We start from the raw sequence: 21,946 nt of genomic DNA, 5'->3' as shown, positions 1-21,946 counted from the left end.
TATAGGGCATTGGTGAGGCCGCAGCTGGAGTACTGTGTGCAGTTTTGGGCGCCGCGCCTGCGCAAGGATATTTTGGCCTTGGAGGGAGTGCAGAGGAGGTTTACTAGGCTGATACCGGAGTTGAGGGGGTTGAGCTATGAGGAGAGGCTGAATAAACTAGGCTTGTACTCGTTAGAGTTTAGAAGAATGAGGGGAGATCTCATTGAGACATATAAGATGATGAATGGGATGGATAGGATAGAGGTGGAGAGACTCTTCCCGCTCAAAAAAGACAGTAGGACTAGGGGGCACAGCCTCAAGATAAAGGGGAGGCGGTTTAGAACGGAGTTGAGGAGGAACTTCTTCACTCAAAGGGTGGTGAATCTCTGGAATTCTCTGCCCGTTGAAGTGGTGGAGGCTGCCTCGCTAAATATTTTTAAGAAGCGGGTTGATGGGTTCTTGATATGAGAGGGGATTAAGGGTTATGGGGAGAGGGTGGGAAAGTGGAACTGAGCCACGACAGATCAGCCATGATCTTATTGAATGGCGGGGCAGGCTCGAAGGGCTAGATGGCCTACTCCTGCTCCTATTTCTTATGTTCTTATGTATTGAAAGGAGCAAAAGGAATTTGATGATCAGCCATGATCAGCGAGCTCGAAGGCCCGAATGGCCTACTCCTTCTCTAGTTTCTATGCTAATAGCTGGAATGCATCATTCGCATCCTGATTTGAAACATAATGTCAAGAAAGTTTGAGTTGATTGTTTAAGGTGGGTGTATATTGTGGGGAATCCAAGTGACCACTGCTCCTAATCTGTGTGGACGAGTTCATGAACAACTATATGAAGGGCATCCTGGTGTAATCCTGATGAAGGAATTCGTATGTAGTTAGTTTTGGTGTCTGGGTCTGGATACTCAGATCGAAGAGAAAGCGGAACAATGTCAATCCTATGCACGAATAAATACACCAACGCTATCTCCTTTATACCCATGGGAATGGCCTAAAGTGTCATGGCAACGATTTCATGTAGATTTTGCTGGCCTGTTTGAGGGTTACATGTTCTTAGTCATAATTAAACTAATATTACATCTGAATAAACCACTGAAAAAAATTGACAAAATCCTTACAAGATTTGGTATACCAGAACAGATTGGCAGCAATAATGTTTACCATTTAAGAACATAAGAAATAACATAAGAAATAAGAGCAGGAGTAGGCCATCTAGCCCTTCGAGCCTGCTCCGCCATTCAATAAGATCATGGCTGATCTGAAGTGGATCCGTTCCACTTTCTCGCTTTCTCCCCATAACCCTTAATTCCCTTGTCTGTCAAAAACCTATCTACCCGTGACTTAAATATATTTAGCGAGGTAGCCTCCACCACTTCAACGTTGTCTCCCTGGTGCCAGGGTCAAGGACGTGTCTGAGTGGTTGCAGGACATTCTTAAGGGGGAGGGTGAGCAGCCAGAGGTCATTGTACATGTTGGTACCAATGACATACATAAGAAAAAGGATGAGATCCTGAAGAGTGATATGAGTTAGGCAGAAGGCTAAATTGCAGCACCTCAAAGGTCGTAATTTCCAGACTATTGCTGGTGCCACATGCTAATGAGAGTAGGAATAGGAAGATTAGGCAGATGAATGCATGGCTTGAGAGGTAATGCAAAGGGCAGGGATTTAGATTTGTCGATCACTGGGATCTTTTCTGGGGAAGGGGTGACCTGTTCAAGAGGGACAGGTTATATCTGAACTGAAGGGGGACTAACATCCTAGCAAGGAGATTTGCTGGAGCCACTCAGGAGGGTTTAAATAGTTTGGCAGGGGAGTGGGACCCAAAGCAGTAGGGAGACAGAAGAGAAGTTTGAGGACAGTACAGAAGGTAAAGAGAGGACATTATGTAGTAAAGGCAGTGTTAGTAATCCTAGTACCAGACAGATCAGGCAAAAGCAAGACAGACAGCAATGGAAATCCAGATTAAACTGCATTTATTTCAATGCAAGAGGCCTAATGGGCAAGGCAGATGAACTCAGGGCAGGGATGGGTACATGGGACTAAGATATTGTAGCAATTAGTGAAACATGGCTGAGGGACAGGACTGGCAGCTCAACATTCCAGGGTATAGATACTATAGGAAAGAGTGAACAGGAGGTAAGGAAGGGGGGGGGTGTTGCAGTTTTGATTAGGGAGAACATCACAGCTGTACTGAGAGGAGATATATGAGGATTCACCTTCTATGGGTAGAATTGAAAAATAAGGGGAAATCACTTTGATAGGGTTATACTCTAGGCCCCCAAAAAGTCAGCAGGAAATTGAGGAACAAAAATGTTAGATAATAGATAGCCCCAAGAAAAATAGAGTGATAATAGTAGGGGATTTTAACTTTCCTAACATTGACTGGGACCATAGTATTACAGGCTTGGATGGAGTGAAATTTGTTGAATATATTCAGGAGGAATTCCTCATTCAGTACGTGGATGGCCCAACTAGAGAGGGGGCAAAACTTGACCTCCTCTTGGGAAATAAGGAAGGCAGGTGACAGATGTGTTAGTGAAGGATCACACTGGGACCAGTGACCATAATTTCATTAGTTTTAAGATAGCTATGGAAAATGATAAGTCTGGCCAAAAAGTAAAAACTCTAAATTGGGGCAAAGCCAATTTTGATGGTATCAGGCAGGAACTTCCAAAAGTTAATTGGAGGCGTCTATTGGCAGGCAAAGGGACATCTGGTAAGTGGGGAACTTTCAAAAGTGTGTTAACCAGGGTTCAGAATAAGCACATTCCTCTTAGAGTGAAGGGCATGGCTGGTACAAGTAGGGAACACTGGATGACTCGGAATATTGAGGGTCTGGTCAAGAATAAGGAGGCACATGACATGCATAGGCAGCTGGGATCAAGTGAATCCCTTGAAGAGTATAAAGGATATAGAAGTGGAGTTGAGGGAAATCAAGAGGGTAAAAAGGCATCATGAGACTGCTTTGGCAGATAAGGCAAAGGAGAATCCAAAGAGCTCCTGCAAATACATAAAGGGCAAGAGTAACTAGGGAGAGAGAGGGGCCTCTTAAAGATCAACAAGGTCATCTATGTGCAGATCCACAAGAAATGGGTGATACCCTAAATAAATATTTCTCATCAGTATTTACTGTTGAGAAAATCATGGATGGGGAACTTGGGGAAATAAACAGTGATGTCTTGAGGAGTGTACAAATAACTGAAAAGGAAATGCTGGAAGTCTTAAAGCGCATCAAGGTAGATAAATCCCTGGGACCCGATGAAATGTACCCCATGACATTGTGGGAGGCTAGGGAGGAAATTGTGGGTCCCCTAGCAGAGATATTTCAATTATCAACCACCACAGGTGAGGTGCCTGAAGATTTGAGGTTGGCAAATGTTGCACCTTTGTTTAAAAAGAGCTGCAGGGAAAAGTCTGGGAATTACAGGCCAGTAAGCCTCATATCTGTAGTGCGTTAAGTTTTAGAACATATCCTGAGACAGGATCTACAGGCATTTAGAGAAGGAAGGACTGATTATGAGTGGAAAATCATGTCTCACAAATTTGATTGAGTCTTCTGAAGGGGTAACCAAGGTTGATGATGGCAGTGCAGTTGATGTTGTCTACATGGACTTTAGAAAGGCCTTTGACAAAGTACTGCATGGTAGGTTGCTGCAAAAGATTAACTGTCTCAGGATCCAGGGTGAGTTGGCCAAATGGATACAAAATTGGTTTGAAAACAGAAGCCAAAGGGTAGTTATAGAAGGTTGTTTTTCAAACTGGAGGCCTGTGACCACCGGTGTGCTTCAGGGATCAGTGCTATTATTTATCATTTATATAAATGATTTGGATGAGAATTTAAGACGCATAGTTAGTAAGTTTGCAGATGACACCAATATTGGTGGCATAGTGGACAGTGAAGGCTAGCTCTAATGGCAATGGGATCTTGATCAACTGGGCCAGTAGGCTGATGAATAGGAGATGTAGTTTAATTTAGATGAAGGCAAGGTGATACATTTTCGCTGATCAAACTCAGTTAATGGTAGGGCGTTAGGGAGAGTTATAAAGAGATTTAGGGGTACATGTTCTTAGCGCATTGAAAAAGTGGAGTCACAGGTGGACAGAATGGTGAAGAAGGCATTCAGCATGCTTGGTTTCATTGGTGAGAACATTGAATACAGGAGTTGGGACATCTTGAAATTATACAAGACATTGGTAAGGCCACACTTGGAATATTGTCTGCAATTCTGGTCGCCCTATTATAGAAAGGATATTATTAAACGAGAAAGATTGCAGAAAAGATTTACTAGGATGCTCCCAGGTCTTGATGGTTTGATTTATAAGGAGAGGCTAAATACACTGGGACTTTTTCTCTGGAGTGTAAAGGCTTAGGGGTGATATTTTAGAGGTCTATAAAATAACAAGGGGCATAGATCAGCTAGGTAGTCAACATCTTTTCCCAAAGACAGTGGAATCTATACTAGAGGGTATAAGTTTGAGAGGGGGGAGGTACAAAAGTGTCCAGAGGGGTAATTGGTTAACAGAGGGTGGTGAGTGTGTGGAACAAGCTGCCAGAGGTAGTAGTAGAGGCGGGTACAAGTGTATTTTTAAAAGCATTTAGACAGTTACATGAGTAAGATGGGTATAGAGGGATGTAGACCAAATGTGGACAATTGGGACTATCTTAGTGGTAAAAACTAGGTGGCATGTACAAATTGGGCCAAAGAGCCTGTTTCATGCTATAAACTGCAATGACTCCACGACAATGAAAAAAATTGCAGCTCAACACTCCAGCTAATGCTCTGAACCTTGCACATGTTGAACAGGCAGCCACACCTATCAGAAGTGCTACTTAAATGGTTATTGTAAGAAGTCTCATAACACTAGGTTTAACTCCAACAGGTTTATTTGGTATCATGACTTTTCAGAGCACTGCTCCTTCATCAGGTGAATGGAAAGTTGGGTTCACAGACAAGGCATATATAGACAAAGACTCAATTGCAAGATAATGGTTGGAATGCAAAGTCTTTACAGATAATCAAGTCTTTACAAGTACAGACAATGCAAGTAGAGAGAGGTTTAATCAGATTAAAGAGGTTTGAGTTGTCTCAAGCCAGGACAGTTAGAAGAATTTTGCAAGTCCACGCCAAATGGTGGGGGTTACATGTAGTGCGACATGAACCCAAGATCCTGGTTGAGGCCATCCTCACATGTGCAGAACTTAGCTATCAGTTTCTGCTCGGCAATTCTGTGTTGTCATGTGTCTTGAAAGCCGTCTTGGAGAACGCTTACCCGAAGATCAAAGGCTGAATGCCCTTGACTGCTGATTAAATGGTTATCAATTACTTTCAGATTAATTACTGATTGATTTCTATCAGCTGTTGTCGAGTTTGAGTAAAAAGTATTCTTCTCATTTCTTTACTCACTATGAGCTGTCTGGTGTTTCATACTTTTAAAAAGCTGCTGAAGTCCATAGGGAATGGTGTGCTACATTCTGAAGGACTAGGTTCAGACTGCAAGGATTCTGCCAATTACTTGCTTCCAGTTATGGGTAGTTTTTATTCCCCTTGACCTATACCATGACAGAGAGGATGAGCAGAGGCAAAGCAGATGAGAATAATTTGTTGGAAGAGGTAGGAACAGAAAGGGAAAAGGATCCTCAGAGGGAAGGCGTATCAGTTCGAGGTCTTCAAGGAGAAATCCTCCGACCTCAAACATCAACATGGAAGTGTGTCAAACATCTTCGTTTCATTGATGAAGTGTTCACTGAAATCTGCCGCCACCTTTGCAGAATCAGAGCAAGGGCAACCGTAGCTGTGAAGGTGAACATGATGATGAGTTTTTACATAACCAGTTACAACATCTCTCAGTTCACAATCCATCCTTGCATAAGGTAATTGAAGCTCTCTGTGTAAATAAAGTTGAATTTGCTTCAAACTCTGTTCATGCAGAGAAGCAGGCAAAAGCGACAAAAAAAGTGAAAAGAATACTTACTACTCAAATCCAAAGCAGAGAATGATAGGCGCGTTTTTCCAGGTCCGCTATGCTTCTCGAGTAATGCAGCAGGCTGGGAGACATCAGCAGGGGCCTGCAGCAGAACTCACGATTGCAACGTGATTAGTGAGCCCAGGATAGTAGTCTCCGAGCTTGCTAGTGTCTCCCCCCAACACCTGCCAGGAGAGTTCCCACCAGTGGGGATTACAACTGGTCCTCATCAATGGGGACCAAGGCTAATCACCATACTAGTGGGGACAGAGGCAATTGAGGCCTCCCTGAGAGATCGGGTATAGAGGTGCCTCTTGCGCAGTTCCAGCCTGGCACTGCCCATTGAGATCAGTGGCCTACTCAGCACTATGCTGCCAGCCTCTGCAGGGGGAATAGGCCATGTACCCATCTACTACAGGTGTGAATACCCCAAGGCACTCTGAAGCATGGAGTGCCAGCGATTCGTAAAACTACAAACACCCAAAAGACAGGTGAGAAAGTCTCCCGATTTCCAGCTGGTTGGGCACTTCGTTTTCTTTGGGAAAGTCCCGCTGACATTTGTCATCAAGTGTGGGTAGAGAAGTCCATTGGAACCCAATGTCAGCAGACCTGCATGACATGCACAGCTTCTTCCAGACTACTAAGACTTCCCAAGGACATCATTTCTCATCCTTCTGACCTGAAGATGCCAATACTCTTTTCAAAAATGACAGCTATCCCAGACTGTTGGATGGAGCATTACTGAAACCTTTTCAGTCAGGATTCAACAGTGCGACATAAAACCATCAAAACAACCGCTCAGTTTGACAGATTAAATTTGGAAATACTGCCAACACTTGCTGAGATACAAAAGGTTATCCAACAGATGAAGCAGAACAAAGCATGTAATCCAGACAACATTCCTGCAGAAATCTCGATCAAACTTCCTCAATGTCATCGTTGTTTCACTTTTCAAGAATCAACTTATGGAAGCAATGGAGGCCTCCTTTTATGTATTGTGGGGAAAATTCTCATATGAATCCTCCAACCTGTCACCCTGACACCCAGTATGGTTTCTGGCAATATAGTTGGGACCACAGACAAGATCTTTGTCATTCAACAAATCCAAGAAAAAAAAAGTGCCTGGAATGATGTAAAGAGCTCTACATGGTCTTTATTAATCTGTCAGAGGCCTTTGGTTTAATCAGTCCAGATGCCCTTAGGAAAGTCCCCCAGAGACTTGGATGTCTGCAAAATGTATCACTATCCTGCGATTCCAACACAATGGTATATGAACAACCACCCATTGCATTGGATTGGGCACCAAACGTTTTGCATATAGATGGACATCAAGAAAGGCTGTGTGATTACAAAAGCTCGCTCAACTTTTCTGCTCAGCCTGTTCACGGAACTCATTCATGACCCAACTTCTACAAAGGCTCATGATTGAGTTTCAACTCGACAGGAAAGCCTTTCAACCCCAACAGGCTGAGAGCCAAGACAAAAATGAACCTCCAATACATCAACTTACAATTTGCCGATTTTTTTAAAAAAAAGTTACACTATCGATTGCTCGTCAGTTTTAAAACAAACAGCAAACGTGCAGCTTTTGAATAAAACGTTCAAGTTCAGAGTTGATCTTGGATTGTAACATCTTCCTGGGGCTGAGCCACAGACAGGTTTCCGAAAGCAGCTGCCACGTCGCTGTGCTCGGCCTGGGTGAGCGGGGGGTCCGGCCGCTCGGACAGCGAGGGGGCTTGCTCCTTGGCCAGCAGGTTACTCCTCTTCAAGAGGCAGGCCTGCTGATAGGGAGGGCGGATGGGAGGCTGGGCGGGTGGCGTGTAGGTGTACTCCTGAGCGGGATCCAGCTGCAGCGGGTAGGTCCGGTCCGAGTCGTAGGCGCTGAGGTCGCCGCACGCCAGGAAGGGCACGATGAGGCGGTTGGGGCCTTCCAGCTGGTTGAAGTCCACGTCGTAGCAGTGGTCCAGGAGGGGGTTGGACATGTTGGGGACGTAGCCCTCGGGCGGAGAGTAGCCGCGGCACACCACGAACGCCTCGATGCTGGAGTGGCGGCTGCTCCGCGGCTTGGCGCAAATCACCTCGCCGAAGAAGATCTTCAGCTGCGAGTACAGCAGCGTGACATCCTTCCCCCGGAAAATCTTGGCCACAAAGGTGCCGCCGTGCTTCAGCACATGGGTGGTGATGTTGAGCGCCGCCAGCAGCAGCTGGGCCTGGATGTACTCATCGATATCGTGCAGCCCCGTCACGTCGGGCGCTCCGTCGCACACCACCAGGTCCGCCGCCTGCCCCTCAAAGTGTCTGATAATCTCCTGCGCCGTCGATAGCTTGGTGATGTCTCCCTGGATCTGGATGACCCCGGAGAGCGGCGCCATGGCCTGCAGGTCCACCGCCACGATCTTGGTCTCCGAGCCGCCCCCACCTTCCCGCTTCAGCTTGCGGCTCAGGACCTGGCTCCAGCTCCCGGGAGCGGCGCACAGATCCACCGCCCTGCACACCCCCTGGAAAAGGTTATACTCCTCGTCCAGGTGCAGCAGCTTAAAGGCGCTCCTCGCCCGCCACCCGCCCTCCTTGGCCAGGCGGTAATAGATGTCGCGTTTGTCCTTCGAGGAACGTCCCATCCTCACCCGGCGGCCATATTGAAAGCCGTGCTGCGCAGCCGCCCGCACCCCTTTCTACCCCTCCCCCTCCTCCACAACACCCCCCGCACCCCCTCCCCTCCCCCTCCCCCCCCGCACCCCCTCCCCCTCCCCTCCCCCTCGCACCCCTTTCTACCCCTCCCCCTCCTCCACAACCCCTTCTCCTCCCCTTCCCCCGCACCCCCTCCCCTCCCCCTCCTCCACAACCCCCTCCCCTCCCCCCCCGCACCCCCTCTCCTCCCCCTCCCCCCCGCACCCCCTCTCCTCCCCCTCCCCCCCGCACCCCCTCTCCTCCCCCTCCCCCCCGCACCCCCTCTCCTCCCCCCCCGCACCCCCTCTCCTCCCCCCCCGCACCCCCTCTCCTCCCCCCCCCCGCACCCCCTCTCCTCTCCTCCCCCCCCGCACCCCCTCTCCTCCCCCCCCCGCACCCCCTCTCCTCCCCCCCCGCACCCCCTCTCCTCCCCCCCCGCACCCCCTCTCCTCCCCCCCCGCACCCCCTCTCCTCCCCCCCCCGCACCCCCTCTCCTCCCCCCCCGCACCCCCTCTCCTCCCCCTCCTCCCCCCCCCCCCCCGCCCATCCGTTTCGTCTGTTTAGCCCGCTCGCGCCCCCCCCGCCCATTTCGCCCCCATGCCCGATTTTATTTAAAGTTTTCTTATTAATCACAAGTAGGCCTCCATTAACACTAACGTGGCATAACCCTTGAACTGGGGTGGGCACAGAAAGAAGTCTCATAACACAACAGGTTAAAATCCAACAGGTTTATTTTCCCAGCACTGCTGCTTCATCAGGTGATAGGTTTCACAAGCCTGGCAATTTGCAACAAATGAGTCTCTGTATGAATGCACCTGTCCACTCACCTGATGAAAGAGCAGCGCTCAGAAAGCTCATTCTACCAAATAAGCCTGTTGGACTTCAACCTACTGTTGTGAGACTTCTTACTGTACATTAACACTGCAATGAAGTTACTGTGAAAATCCCCTACTCACCACACTCTGATGCCTGTTTGGGTACACTGAGAGAGAATTTAGCATAGCCAGTGCATCTAACAAGCACGTCTTTAGGGCTGTGGGAGGAAACTGGAGGAAATCCATGCAGACACAGGGAGAATGTGCAGTCTCCACACAGATAGTGACCCAAGCCGGGAATCAAACCTGGGTCTTTGGCACTGTGAAGCAGCAGTACTAACCATTGTGCCACTATGCTGATTCGGGGGGTAGGAGTGGATTGTGCAGTTGTGGCCCACAATCCAATTGACATTCAGACCACCCTCAATCCCTTCAAAAGGGTTGATTTCTCAACATTAACAAGACCCAACACCTCCACCAACCCTCTTTTGGCCAAGCAGCTAGATCTCCAATTATTGCTATTGATGGGGAGACTTTAAAAGTTGGTGAACACTTCCTGTATCTTGGCAACCACCTTTCTCAAAAGGCCCTGATCGAAGAGAAGATCCAACTCAGAATCAGCTGTACCAGTGCAGACAAAAGAAAATTGTATAGCCAGGATTTCGACAACAGAGGTATCTAGAGAGTGACAAAGACTTCAGTCTACAAATGTTATTGTTGTCACCATCCTTCTACCAGACAGTGAGACTTGGGTCACCCACCAAAGGCACCTCTGAGCACAAGAGAATTCACACTAATAGATCCCTGCAGGGTACTCGAAGTCAAGTGGGAAGACAGGTGAACAAAGCTCAGCACCCCCACCAAACTTGCTCATTAAGTATGTGCAACCATGATTATGCAAAATCAGCTTTGCTTGTCTGGGCATTGCATCCATATGCCAAATAATTGGCTTCCAAAGGAGATGCTCTTTCCGCAACTTAAGGCTGGCACCTAATTTTAAGGAGGACAGAGAAAGTGTTTTGAGAACACCCTGAAGGTCTTATTGGAAAGAAGGACGAAGCTGTGATGAAGGGTCATCCAGACTTGAAACATTTGCTCTGTTCTCTCTCCACAAATGCTGTCAGACCTGCTGAGGTTTTCCAGCATTTTCTGTTTTTGTTTCACATTCCAGCATCAGCAGTATTTTGCTTTTATGCTGGTTAAGTGCATTGGCCACGCTAAATTCTCCCCCCATGTACCTGAATAGGTGCCAGAGTGTGGCAATTTGGAGATTTTCACAGTAACTTCATTGCAGTGTTAACGTAAGCCTATCTATTTCAGCCTTGGCTCTCAGCCTGTTGAGTTAAAACTCAATCATGACTGCTTGTGGAAGTTGGGTCATGAATGAGTTCCATGAACAGGCTGAGCAGAAAGTTGCAGAAAGCAATCACATAGCCTTTCTTGATGTCCACTGTACAAAAACAACCAATCCATTGTAATGGGTGGTTGGTATCATAACATTGTGCTTGAATCACAGGATTGTAATACATTTTGCAGACATCCAAGTCTCTGGAGGACTTTCCTAAGGGCATCACGACTGGTTAAACCAAAGGCTTCTGACAAATCACTAAAGGCTATGCAGAGCTCTTTATGTTGTTCCAGATACTTTCCTTGGATTTGTCGAATGACAAAGATCTTGTCTGTGATCCCACTGGATTGCCAGAAACCACACTGGGTCCCTGGAAGAATGTCTTCGTTGGCAGGTTGGAGGATTCATATATCATTTTCCTCACAGTACATAAAAGGAGGTCTCTATTGTTCCCATAAGTTGATTCTTGAAAAATGAAACAATGATGACATTGTGGAAGTCTATAGCACCTCTTCTGCTCAGACTGTTGTAAAAATGTCTGAGAGTTTGAGCGAGATTTCTGCAGAATGTTGTCCAGACCACGTGCTTCGTTATTCTTCAGCTGTTAGATAGCCTTGAAAGATTCAGTTGTGGTTTTCAGAAGAAAATTAGATAAGCACCTGAAAGGTTTTTTTAAATGCAATGTTCTGAGTTAAGGGTAGGTGGGTGGGATTATCTGAATTAGATTTAGAAAGTTTACACAGACTCAGTGGGCCAAATGGCCACCTTCAGTTCCATACTGCTCTGTGACTATAATCCTACAACAAATCCTGATTTTTCTCTCTTACCTTTCTTAAATAGTGGAATAGCATGCGCCATTTTCCAATTTAAATGATAGTTTATCAAGAAGTCTTTGGAAGATTATAGTTAGGGCATTTGCAATTTTCTCACCTCTTCTTGAAAGCTATGCACTAAGAATAATCTAGTCCTGGGATTTGCCACTCTATAATGCCTTTACTTTCTTCATAACCTTTATTTTTATAAAATGAATTTTGGTGAGTCCCAGTCCCTGATTCAATGAAGATTCTTCGAGATTTCTGCCATGCTGACCTCTTCTAATGTAAATCGTGACACAAGTAATTGTTTAAAATGTCCACCATTTCCTTGCCATTGACAATATTGTCACCATCTTTTCTCAGAGTCCACATTGCTTCTGACCACTTTTTTTCTAATTGTGATTTTTGTGTTGATATTGATATGCCTCGCAAGTTCCTTTTCATACTCCTTTTTTGTAGCTCTAACCATCTATTTTGTTATCTTTGCTTGTCTCTGTATTGTTCCCATTTTCCAGGGTCTGCATCTTTCATTGAAATTTTGTATCTTTTTCTTTTGGTTTGATGTTGTCTGTTATCTCTTTAGTCATCTATGCCAGTTTATTTTTGGCAAGCAGAACTTTTGTCTATTAAGTTCTCTATTAAATTCTTTTTTGAACATCTCCCACTGTTGTTCTTCTGTCATTTCCCCAATTAACAGATTTGCCCAGTTTACTGTGGACAGTATCTGTCACATTGCATTGAAGTCAGCTTTGCCTAAATCTAGAATCTTGAGAGCTGTTTTGCATTTCTGCCTTTCAGACATTGCGTTTAATTTGTTCATATTATGATCAACATCACAGAAATGTCACACAGTGTTAAATCTGGCTCATTGCTCATTTCCAAATCTAACACAGCCTGTCCCTTTGTTGGTTCTAGGACATTGTTTTAGAAAACTACCCTGGTCACTCTCAAGAAGTTAACAACCTTTTTCACATGTAACAGCTTGTTTGTCCCAATCTATATGGAAGTTAAAAAAAACTCCGATTAAAACCACACTGTTTTTGCTAAGTACTTGTCTAACCTCTGCCTTTATGTAATCTATCATCTCACCGTTACTGCCTGGGAGCATAAGTGGATTCCACAACAATCTTCAATCCTTTGCTTTTTCTTAATTCTATCTATAATACCTCCACTGTCTGCTTAGCTCTCATCATATCCTTCTTTAACTTTGAACTGATTTATTCTTTAATCACTAACACTAATCTCCCCCTATCACTGGCACCATTTCCCGATCTTTACAGTAGAGTTTATAATTTGGTATATTTACTTTCCAGTGCTGACTGTCTTGCAGCCATGTATCAATTATGCTACTGTATCACAGCCTCCAAGTTGAAATTTTGCCTGTAATTCATTCAATTTGTTTGTTGCACCTCGTGCATTTATATCAAGGTGCTTATTTGAGCCATACACTATAATCTGTCCTTTAGCTCCAAAACCATTTTTCACTTTAATTACTTTATATTTCAATTTACCTTTACCTATAATGCATATGACACAATTTCTGATTGTTACTCTATTCTCTCCCTTTCGTCTGTTCTTGTTTTACCACCCTTTCCACCTGAGTCTTCCATCCCAACCAACCCCCACACACCCGTTTACTAGTTAAACGTCCTGGTGAGTGCCCTATTTATCCTCTGCTAGGACCTTGGTCACATGTTCCTTTTTTTCCTCAAAACCAGGGCCACTTTACTGTTCCACATCACACCTTTAACCACACGTTCACCTCTCTAATCAGCTTCTCCCCATGCCACATTGCATGTTGCTGAGGTAATAATCTAAAGATTATGAACTGGATTTTATGACCATGCTCGACCCGAAACAGGAAAATACTGCTCGAGGTCAATGGACCTTCCCATTGTCCATCCCTCACCTACTCCAATTCACATGGTGGTGGGGCAGTAAAATTCCGGCATGTAACTCTTGAGGTTCTCCTCTTTAATTAAACTTATTATTCAGGGTATTCTCCACATAAGATCCTTTTGCTTATTCTTCCCTATTTTCTGCATCCCAACATCCATTACAATGACAGGATCCTTCCCTGCCCTCCCCAGTATTTTGTTTGAACCACTTCAAGATGTCTTTCATACTGGCATCTGGCAGGCAGCATACATATGAGACTTTCAATCCTGTTCACAAATGATTCACCCTTCTAATTATTGAATCCCTTACAACAAACACATTTACTATCCCTCCTCCCTGCTTTTGACAAGCTCCTGCTCCATGGTGCCATGGCCTGCATTCTGACTCTTCTCTCAGTCTTTATCCTTATCCTCACAAGTAATAAGTACTTTGTATCTGCTGATCTTCATTGTTTATTTTACCTCGATTTCCTTTACTTTGCACACTATCAGTTACACCAACCCAGTTTTGAACCTGCACCTCTCTACCAGATGTGACAGGTCTGAACCAAATGTCCAGACACTATTCCCCCACTATATGTCAGAGTCTCTCCAACTTTCTCTCCAGCTCAATGGCCTGAATTTTCACATCCCTGCCAACTTCAGCAGGCCCTATGCCATTTCAATCCCAAATGAGTTTTGACATAAGGCAGGACATGTTCCTGCACTGAGAGAAACGTCATCTTGGAGTGTTGCTGGCCAATCGGTCCCTTCAGGAATAGCACTGCAATTTCTGAAAGAGGGACTGCAGGGAGCTGCCTGGAATGAAATCCTGGGAACTGGAGTAGACATAAGTGGCAGGGTCCTAGAGTGTGGAGGGTAGGGAGTGCCTGGGGGGAATCATGAGGGTGATTGGGGACCCCAAAGAATAGACCAGGGGAGGGAAGTCTGGAGGTCTCTGGTCCTTAGGGAGAGAGTGCCGTAAGTTAGAAGGGGTATTCTGATGGAAGTGTTCTCCAATGCCCCTTGGTTTGTCATTGGCCCGTAAGTCTAAAAATTGGGGATAGGTAGGAAAAGCCCTTAAAGCGACTATTAAGTGGCCAGTTAAGGGCCTTAAGTGGGACAAGGAGAGCTTCCCATTTGAGGCATTGCCGTCGCAGCCTCAGTGAGGTCAGGGTGAGCTGGATCCCAGAGGGAATCGCATTTTTGTAATTTCAGGCTGTCCCCACCCTCCTCAGAACCCACTGGGGTGGCAGCACGGGAACATACAATTCAGCCAGAGAGGTTTAAGTTGAAGATATCTACTGGAGATGTTTTCAATATGGAGTCTCTGTCCACGAACACAAAAATAGCAGCCTAGACACACATCTTGCTCCAGCATATCTCAACCTAGAGTATTTATTCTACTTTTTAGTTTGTTGAAGGTTTCTTTTCTTTTGTTACACACTAATTTGCACATGAACGCTAAAGCACAGGATCAAGATTTTAAATATTACATAAACCACTGTAATTATTGGAGGAAAAGACAATATCTCTTCACTCACTGCTCTGCGTTCAGACTTGCACTATATTCCCAATTTTTTTGCATTCTGTTATGATGTACACTTTTTATTATCACCGTGTGGTGACACCACAGCAAACAGAGAGTGGTGAACAGGAGCTATCTGATGAACATATGGTACATACATCTTTCTGAGTTGCAAACAGGAGTTAAGTGGTGACATTGCATGTCATGAAAGTATTGCTGCCACATGAAAAGTGATGGAGGACACATTGGGGTGCTGAAATTAAGTTTCTGCAACCCTGGAGAAGTCCTAGAGTACTTGGCAGCGAATACATCAGAATTGTCATGGCTTGCTGCATTCTGTGAAACCTTGCCATCGTGAGGGCCTTGTCACTGGATATACAATGAATGACTGAGATGGAAGAGGAGGAGGAAGACATGAGCAAACAACACATCTTATTTCTGGTCAAGCTGTCTGTGATTGACTACAGTATCAGTAAACACAACCCAAGTTCCCCATCCACCAGACATTCCACCTTACCTTCCCTGTGTTATTGAATGTCTCACTCTCACCTTCACCGCAATGTAAAAACAAAAGCTACCATGAAGCAAACATTTTAAATTAAATCTATAAATCAAACTATTCAATATTCCATAGAAGAGTCAAGGAATCCCTTTGCACATTTCCTTAGTGATGTCTTGCATTTGCCTTTGCCTGTACTTGTGCTCCTAGCAGTGTCACCAGTGGCAGCAGCATGGCGTTTGGATGGCTGCTGGCTTTCTGTGGGGGAGATTGCACGTGACCTTGCAGAATGATATTGAAGAGCCCTAGAAGGGCTGGTTTCTGGCTGTGGCAAATCAGCATGTGTGCCAGTGAAATGGGCTGGCTGGCTGGCAGCAGTATGGGTATTGGCAAAGCAGGAGGATGAATGCTGTCAGTCTGAAAGAGATCAGCTGGCTAATGATGGAAGGTGCCACTGCCACTCCCATGGGGTGTGATCATAATGTGTTGGAGGAAAGGTTGCTGCATTGCTGTGGCAGCCTGATATCCTCTCTGCACCTTAGTTTATGTAGCTATGTTGGCAACAGCTTGAGCTTGCATGAGAACAATCTGAGCAGTCACTGAATAGTATGTTTAGTGCTGGGAAGTGCACTATGGTCATTTAACTGAGTAAACAGTTAGAATCTGAGAAGTTTTGCACTCGTTCAGGAGTTGTCCAGTTTTTCCCCCTGACCTGCGCCCCCCCCCCTACCCCCCCACAAAAGATCATTTTTTTCTTACTCTTTTATTTTTCCTGGTGTTGATATTAATATTAGTTGATGTTGAACTGACTGGTGCATACGTGCCTGGATATGTTTTATTTCCTTGTTTAAATATAGGTACAACGGTAGCTGTACACCAGTCTTCTTGAACTACACCTTTTTCTAACAAACAGATATATGCAACACTGCACTTTCCGTCCCTTTCCCAGATTCATCTGAGCCAAAAAGTAAACAAAATGAGTCTGGGGATTTCCATAACCAAGCAGTAGTAGAAAATGTTCCACTCCAGTGCCAGTTAAAAAGCATTTCTTCACTATCAGCACAGAAAAAAAACCGGCGTTAAAAAGAAATTCAACAGACCTATGAAGTGCAAGAACAGCAGTGAAAGAGGAATACCCACAGAGCAATTTAGTAATGTCATGTTGATGCTCACAACAGGTGGAAATTTCTTTCTTACCCATCCAATCAGGCTTTGGTTCTGGTGTGAGGAATGAAGAATCTTTGAATTCCACAAAAACTGCCTTCCTGTACTGAGGAAATGTTCTGGGAGAATATTGTGACCTGCACAGAAACAAAATGCAAACATTTATTTCGTTTGTCATTTTGTTGGGTTATCCTGAATTATTCATCAGCTCTGATTAACTTGTGATCCCAGAAACAATGCTATAGTTTTAAGTTTATTTATTAGTGTCACAAGTAAGCTTACATTAACACCGCGATTAAGGTACTGTGAAAGTCTGCTAGTCGCCACATTCCAACGCCTGTTCAAGTACACTGAGGGAGAACTTAGCACGGTCATTCACCCAACCAGCATGTCTTTTGGAAAATTGCAAAGCTGCAATGATATTGGCTCCACACAAAATTTCCCTGTCTCATTCTGTGTCTCATCAGGGCGGCATACCTGAGATCAGATCTCAAGGTAGTGGCAAAGCACTATTGAACTGCCCTATGCATGAATAATATTTAAAATAATGATAAATACAGTTGCAAAATCCAAAGCAAATGCTTTTTGCCAAAAAGAGGATTTCAGAGTTGGGGTATTAAATATTTCAATATTTTCACTGTTACCAGCTTTTGTCTTGGAGTGTAAAACAGAAATTAACGGATTCATTGCACAGTCAATCGAACTACAAGTCAGTACACAGATTGGCACTATTCTCCAAGGGAAAGACATGGAAGTACAAAAAATAACAACCATTTAAATCTGTAGATCTGGAATTATTGTTACAGGTATTTCATTTTGATATTAGCTGAAAACAAATGTAAAATTCTCACCTCAGATTTCCAGCCCCCAGCCTTGATAGGAGATTGCTGCTTCTGTAATCCCAGTTAAACTCCACTGCTGCAATGTAATGCTTCCTCACTGTCATTGAAGAATCTTTGATAAGGAGAAGGACCAAAAACACGCAGAAAGCCACGGCTCTCATTCTGTGCTTGGCAGTTAATGCTTGGGAAATGGTCCCGTCTATGCCACAGTTTCCCAGTTATTTGCTAAGAACGACAGCCGCACTACAATTAATTAGGGATGGATTACAGAAAATTACACTGACTCTTTGAAGAAAGCAAAACATCCCCAGGAAAGCAATCAAATGGCAGGAACTCTTAAGGAACATTGGGTCAGCATTTTGGCATCAGATCAAAATGTATTACAATTTGCAATTAACAAGAAGTATCCAGAAATTGACTCAAGCCACCAGGAAGTGCCTAATACACCGTTCCTTACGACAACATATAACTCCAGCTAAACTTTTATAGTGATGCAAATAGGAGAGTGAACATATTTCTAGTTTGCAGTAAGGATGCAAGAAGGATCTGTCTTATCATCAGTAACTCATTACAAAATCACAATGAGGGATTTTTCTTTTCATGAGTTTTCAATTTATTAAACTGTTGAACTATAATTCAAGGAGGGCTAAATTACTGAATGTGGATGCAGAGAACTTTGTGCTGCCTGTAAATTTGTCCGGCCAGTGCAAATCTTGCTGTTTATTGGTCAAACACATCAGAGAGGGACCAATATTGTGAGTGGCTCACTCCACTTAAAGCTCACTGTTTAAAGTTAGCCCATACTTTTCAAAGGGGACGTACATTTTGTCGAAAAAGTGCAAGAAGTCATGGTTGAAGAGAATCTAACCTAGGAAAGTGAAAGATATTAGAATAGGGGAAAAAGCAGACTCCAAGGTTTTTGGAGACTGTGCTGGATGTCTTGGTGGAAAGGGGAGAGGTGTCTTGAATATTCAGGAAGTTAGGAGGCACATAGTCAAAAAGGCAGTGGGAGCTGATAGCTGCGGATGTTAATGCCGGGGTGGAGCCCACAGGAGCTGGAGAAAGAGCCTCAAGATGTTTGAGGTTAGTCAAGGTCAGTGAATGCATTTTCAAACGCCATGTCCCACTAACTGCACCACCAACTCAAATCACCACACCCCCACCAATCACCCACTAACAATTTCCATTAGTACTTAACATTCATATGCCCTTAAAACAGTATTCAACCATGACAGCCATATGACCCAAACACATTGTGCCACATTCAAGGACACACACCCTCTCACATGCATGACAAGGTGGCAGGAGGAAAACAAAGGGAGATATGTATGCCTGCTTGTCCTGACCGTCATGGAGAAGATGCACTGACTGTTACAGGACTGGCCTTACTGAGACTGTGACCAGCAACAGGAATGAAATCATTTAATATGACAGTATCCTCATGGCTGCTACTCCTTTTCACAACATAGTTCCGATTTACAAGCTGCAAATGGAGCAAGCATATATTCTTAATTTCCACATCACAATCTTACTGTTGTGCCTTCTATCTGAGAGGTGCAGACCTGGTCAGGCAATGGAGTAACACCAATAAGGTGAGTGATGATGAAGCTGCACCATCACTTCGTTCGGCACAGCCACCAGATCAGATATCTTAGAGGAGAGCTGGGAACTGTTAGTGGGCTACTGCAAGAGCATGGGGCAAAGAGGACTGACTATGACATCTCACTGAAGGGCAAGGCCCCACAGAAATTCCATTGCTGAGGACTCAGATGAGCACTTTGGTGGTGCAACCTATGAAAGAAGGCTGATGGGTCTGCACACTTGGCAATGGGAGGGCCTGCGACAATGCCTGCAGTTAAATGTCAGGAAGCAAGGAGTCCAACACCACCTTTGAACAGGGCTTAGCACAGAATTTGGACCACATACTTTCCAGTGTGCAAGTGATGGTCAACCCTGTTTGTATACTTAGGAAGCTATCCACGATGCAGTGTCTGATGGTCAATGTTGCAACTTTCATTGCAACACAAGCAGTAATTACCCAATGAAGACAGCATGACCACTACCAAGATACTAGGCATTGACTTGTACAGTACACTGCCTACAATCACACATCGGTTGGCTGCAGAGAACTGCGAACAGTTGAAATACTGCTAGTCTAGTCTGGAAGGAATCAGGCACATATATATTCATCATCAAAGTCATTTTCACAGCTACTGATAATGCAGTCCTTGTCCTGCTCTGAGATTAGTGTTCCACTACAGCAGGTGGTTCATTGCAGAGAGGATGTCCTCACTGAATTACAGACATCTCATACATTGTTCCTCACTGAGGCTCAAATCAGTGAATTCTCCCTGAATGCCTTGGGCAAATGTGGCCTCCTACTAAAGGCCCTTCTCCTCTTCCTCCCTTTTCGAGTACCTTGTTCTGAGTCGTTTATGTTCATTCTCAAATTTGCTCTATTCCAAGGGATGTTTACTAATGCACTCTTGTCTGAAAGCTATTGGTTTGTATGAAAGGCTTTAAGTCAGCAAGAAGAGCTTCAACACCTGCCATACCACTCCCTGTAGACAGTTATAACTTGAAACAATTACAGGAAGAACCAAACACTTGTAGCAATGGCCAGAAGAAATTGAGCAAAAACTAATCTGCAAGTAATTGTTTTGAGTAGCATTAGTAGGAAGGGGGAGGGGTCTTTCTGCTGTTGAACATGCGTTTAGCTGTGTGAGGTTAACAGTAGGCATTGGCTGCGCATTCAACTCCAAAATCAGCATTGCATGCTGATTGACATCATGATCTGCCAGATCTGCATACTTAATATGACATTCATTATGGCCATAAATGCTTGCATAAACATGATACTCAGAGTGATTCACTCCATTAGTGTGGTGTGGTCAATTTGTGAGTTTTAAGGTCAGTTGTAGTGCCCAAGAAACAATCAATAATGACCCCAATAATGGCCTTGATTTTCTAGCCAGTGGTAAAACAAGAGCATTGATTATCCTTTCTTTAATTGGGTGTGGACATTGCTGCTAAGACCATCATTTATTACCCATTCCTACTTGCCCTTGTGAAGGAGTTTGTGAGCTGCTTTTTTGAAGCACTGCAATTCATTTGGTGTTGGCACACACACAATGTTAGAGTTCCAGGATTTTTACCCAGTGACAGTGAATTAACATTGATATATTTCCAAGTCAGAATAGTGTGTGACTTGGAGGGGAGCTTATAGTTAGTGGTATTCCCATGTATTTGCTTGACCTTGTAGGTGGTAGTGGTTGTTGATTTGGAAGATGCTTTCTCAGGAGCCTCGGTGAGTTGTTGAAGTGAATCTTGATTATGGTAGATGTTGTTGCCACCATGTGTCGGTGGTGGAGAGGGTGAAGGTTTAAAGTGGTTGTTGGAGTGCCAAACAAATGGGCTGCTTTGTTCCGGATGGTTTCTTGAGTATTGTTGGTACCACATTCATGCAGGCAAGTGAAGACTATGCTATCGCTCTCCTGATCTGTGTCTTGTAGATGGTGGACAGGCTTGTGGAGTCAGGAGGTGAGTTAGTTAGCTCAGGATTCCCAGTCTCTGATCTGTTCTTGTCACAGTATTTATATGCTGGTCTTGTTCAGTTTCTGCTCATGGTAACCCCATAGTTGGTAACTGTGGGGGATTTAACAGTGGTAATGCCATTGAATGTTAAAGAGGGATGGTTAGATTATTCTGTCTTGTTGAGAATGGTCATTGCTTGGCACTTGTGTGGTGTGAAAGTTATCTGCCACTTGTCACTTCAAGTTTGAATGTTGTCCAGGTCTTGCTATGTACGAAAATTGTAAAATTCAGCTTTAGAGCCAAGGGTTCCATTTTTGCCTGTAAATTATTCTGCAACAGAATATACACTGTTACTGTCCAGCAGAGGGTGCTCCATTAACCTCAATACCCTTTACATGCGCAAACCAACATACATTGCAAACCAACCGCATTGTTGGGAATGCTACAGACCCAATATTAAGCAGGTAAGTGTGTCAGCAAACCTCAGGCTCTCTCTATCTACCTATGTCAATTATTCTAGCATAACTTTCAGAATATAGCCAGCCTGTTTTGCTTAAAGACTGAACCATGCCTCGCGTTCTCAGTGTTAGCTTTTCCCTGCACTACTAAAATGTGATGATTTTGGATGCCAAGTGAAGTTTTGCTTTGTTCTTTCATTTTGTGTTGTGTTTTCTTCTTCATTCAGGAATGTGAGTGTCAATGCATGGCAACACCAGCATTTGTTGACCATCGCAACTACCGTAGATAAAGTAGTTGTTTGACATCTTGAACTGCTGCAGTCTGTGTGGCTAAGATACTCCCAGTATTGTTAGGTGAGGAGTTAGAGTCAGAGAAATCATAGAGGTTTACAGCAAGGAAACAGGCCCTTTGGCCAACTTGTCCATGCCGCCCAGTTTTTACCAATA

The 21,946-nt window shown here is 44.5% G+C and overlaps 2 protein-coding genes across 2 annotated transcripts in view; both read right to left on the bottom strand.

Annotated features, from left to right (window-relative positions):
• f8 (coagulation factor VIII, procoagulant component) overlaps positions 1-17,776 on the bottom strand; it is an 80,910-nt gene extending 63,134 nt beyond the window's left edge. Inside the window, exons 1-2 of the mRNA XM_080187677.1 lie at positions 17,517-17,776; positions 16,699-16,802 (exon numbers count right to left, since the gene is read on the bottom strand). Of these exons, the coding sequence (XP_080043803.1) occupies positions 16,699-16,802; positions 17,517-17,668 (256 nt within the window). The 5' untranslated portion in view covers positions 17,669-17,776. The remainder of the gene's footprint in view (positions 1-16,698; positions 16,803-17,516) is intronic.
• ftsj1 (FtsJ RNA 2'-O-methyltransferase 1) lies at positions 6,877-8,602 on the bottom strand. The gene has a single exon (XM_080187676.1). It carries the CDS (start codon positions 8,568-8,570, stop codon positions 7,560-7,562), a length of 1,011 nt encoding a protein of 336 aa, XP_080043802.1. The 5' UTR covers positions 8,571-8,602; the 3' UTR covers positions 6,877-7,559.
• Positions 17,777-21,946: the final 4,170 nt, after the last annotated feature.

This window comes from Carcharhinus amblyrhynchos, chromosome 4 (genome assembly GCF_965287045.1).
Source record: "Carcharhinus amblyrhynchos chromosome 4, sCarAmb.v2.hapA, whole genome shotgun sequence".
Lineage (NCBI taxonomy): Eukaryota > Metazoa > Chordata > Chondrichthyes > Carcharhiniformes > Carcharhinidae > Carcharhinus > Carcharhinus amblyrhynchos.
Note: the sequence above shows the minus strand (reverse complement) of the source record. Positions and strands in the feature narration are given on the sequence as shown.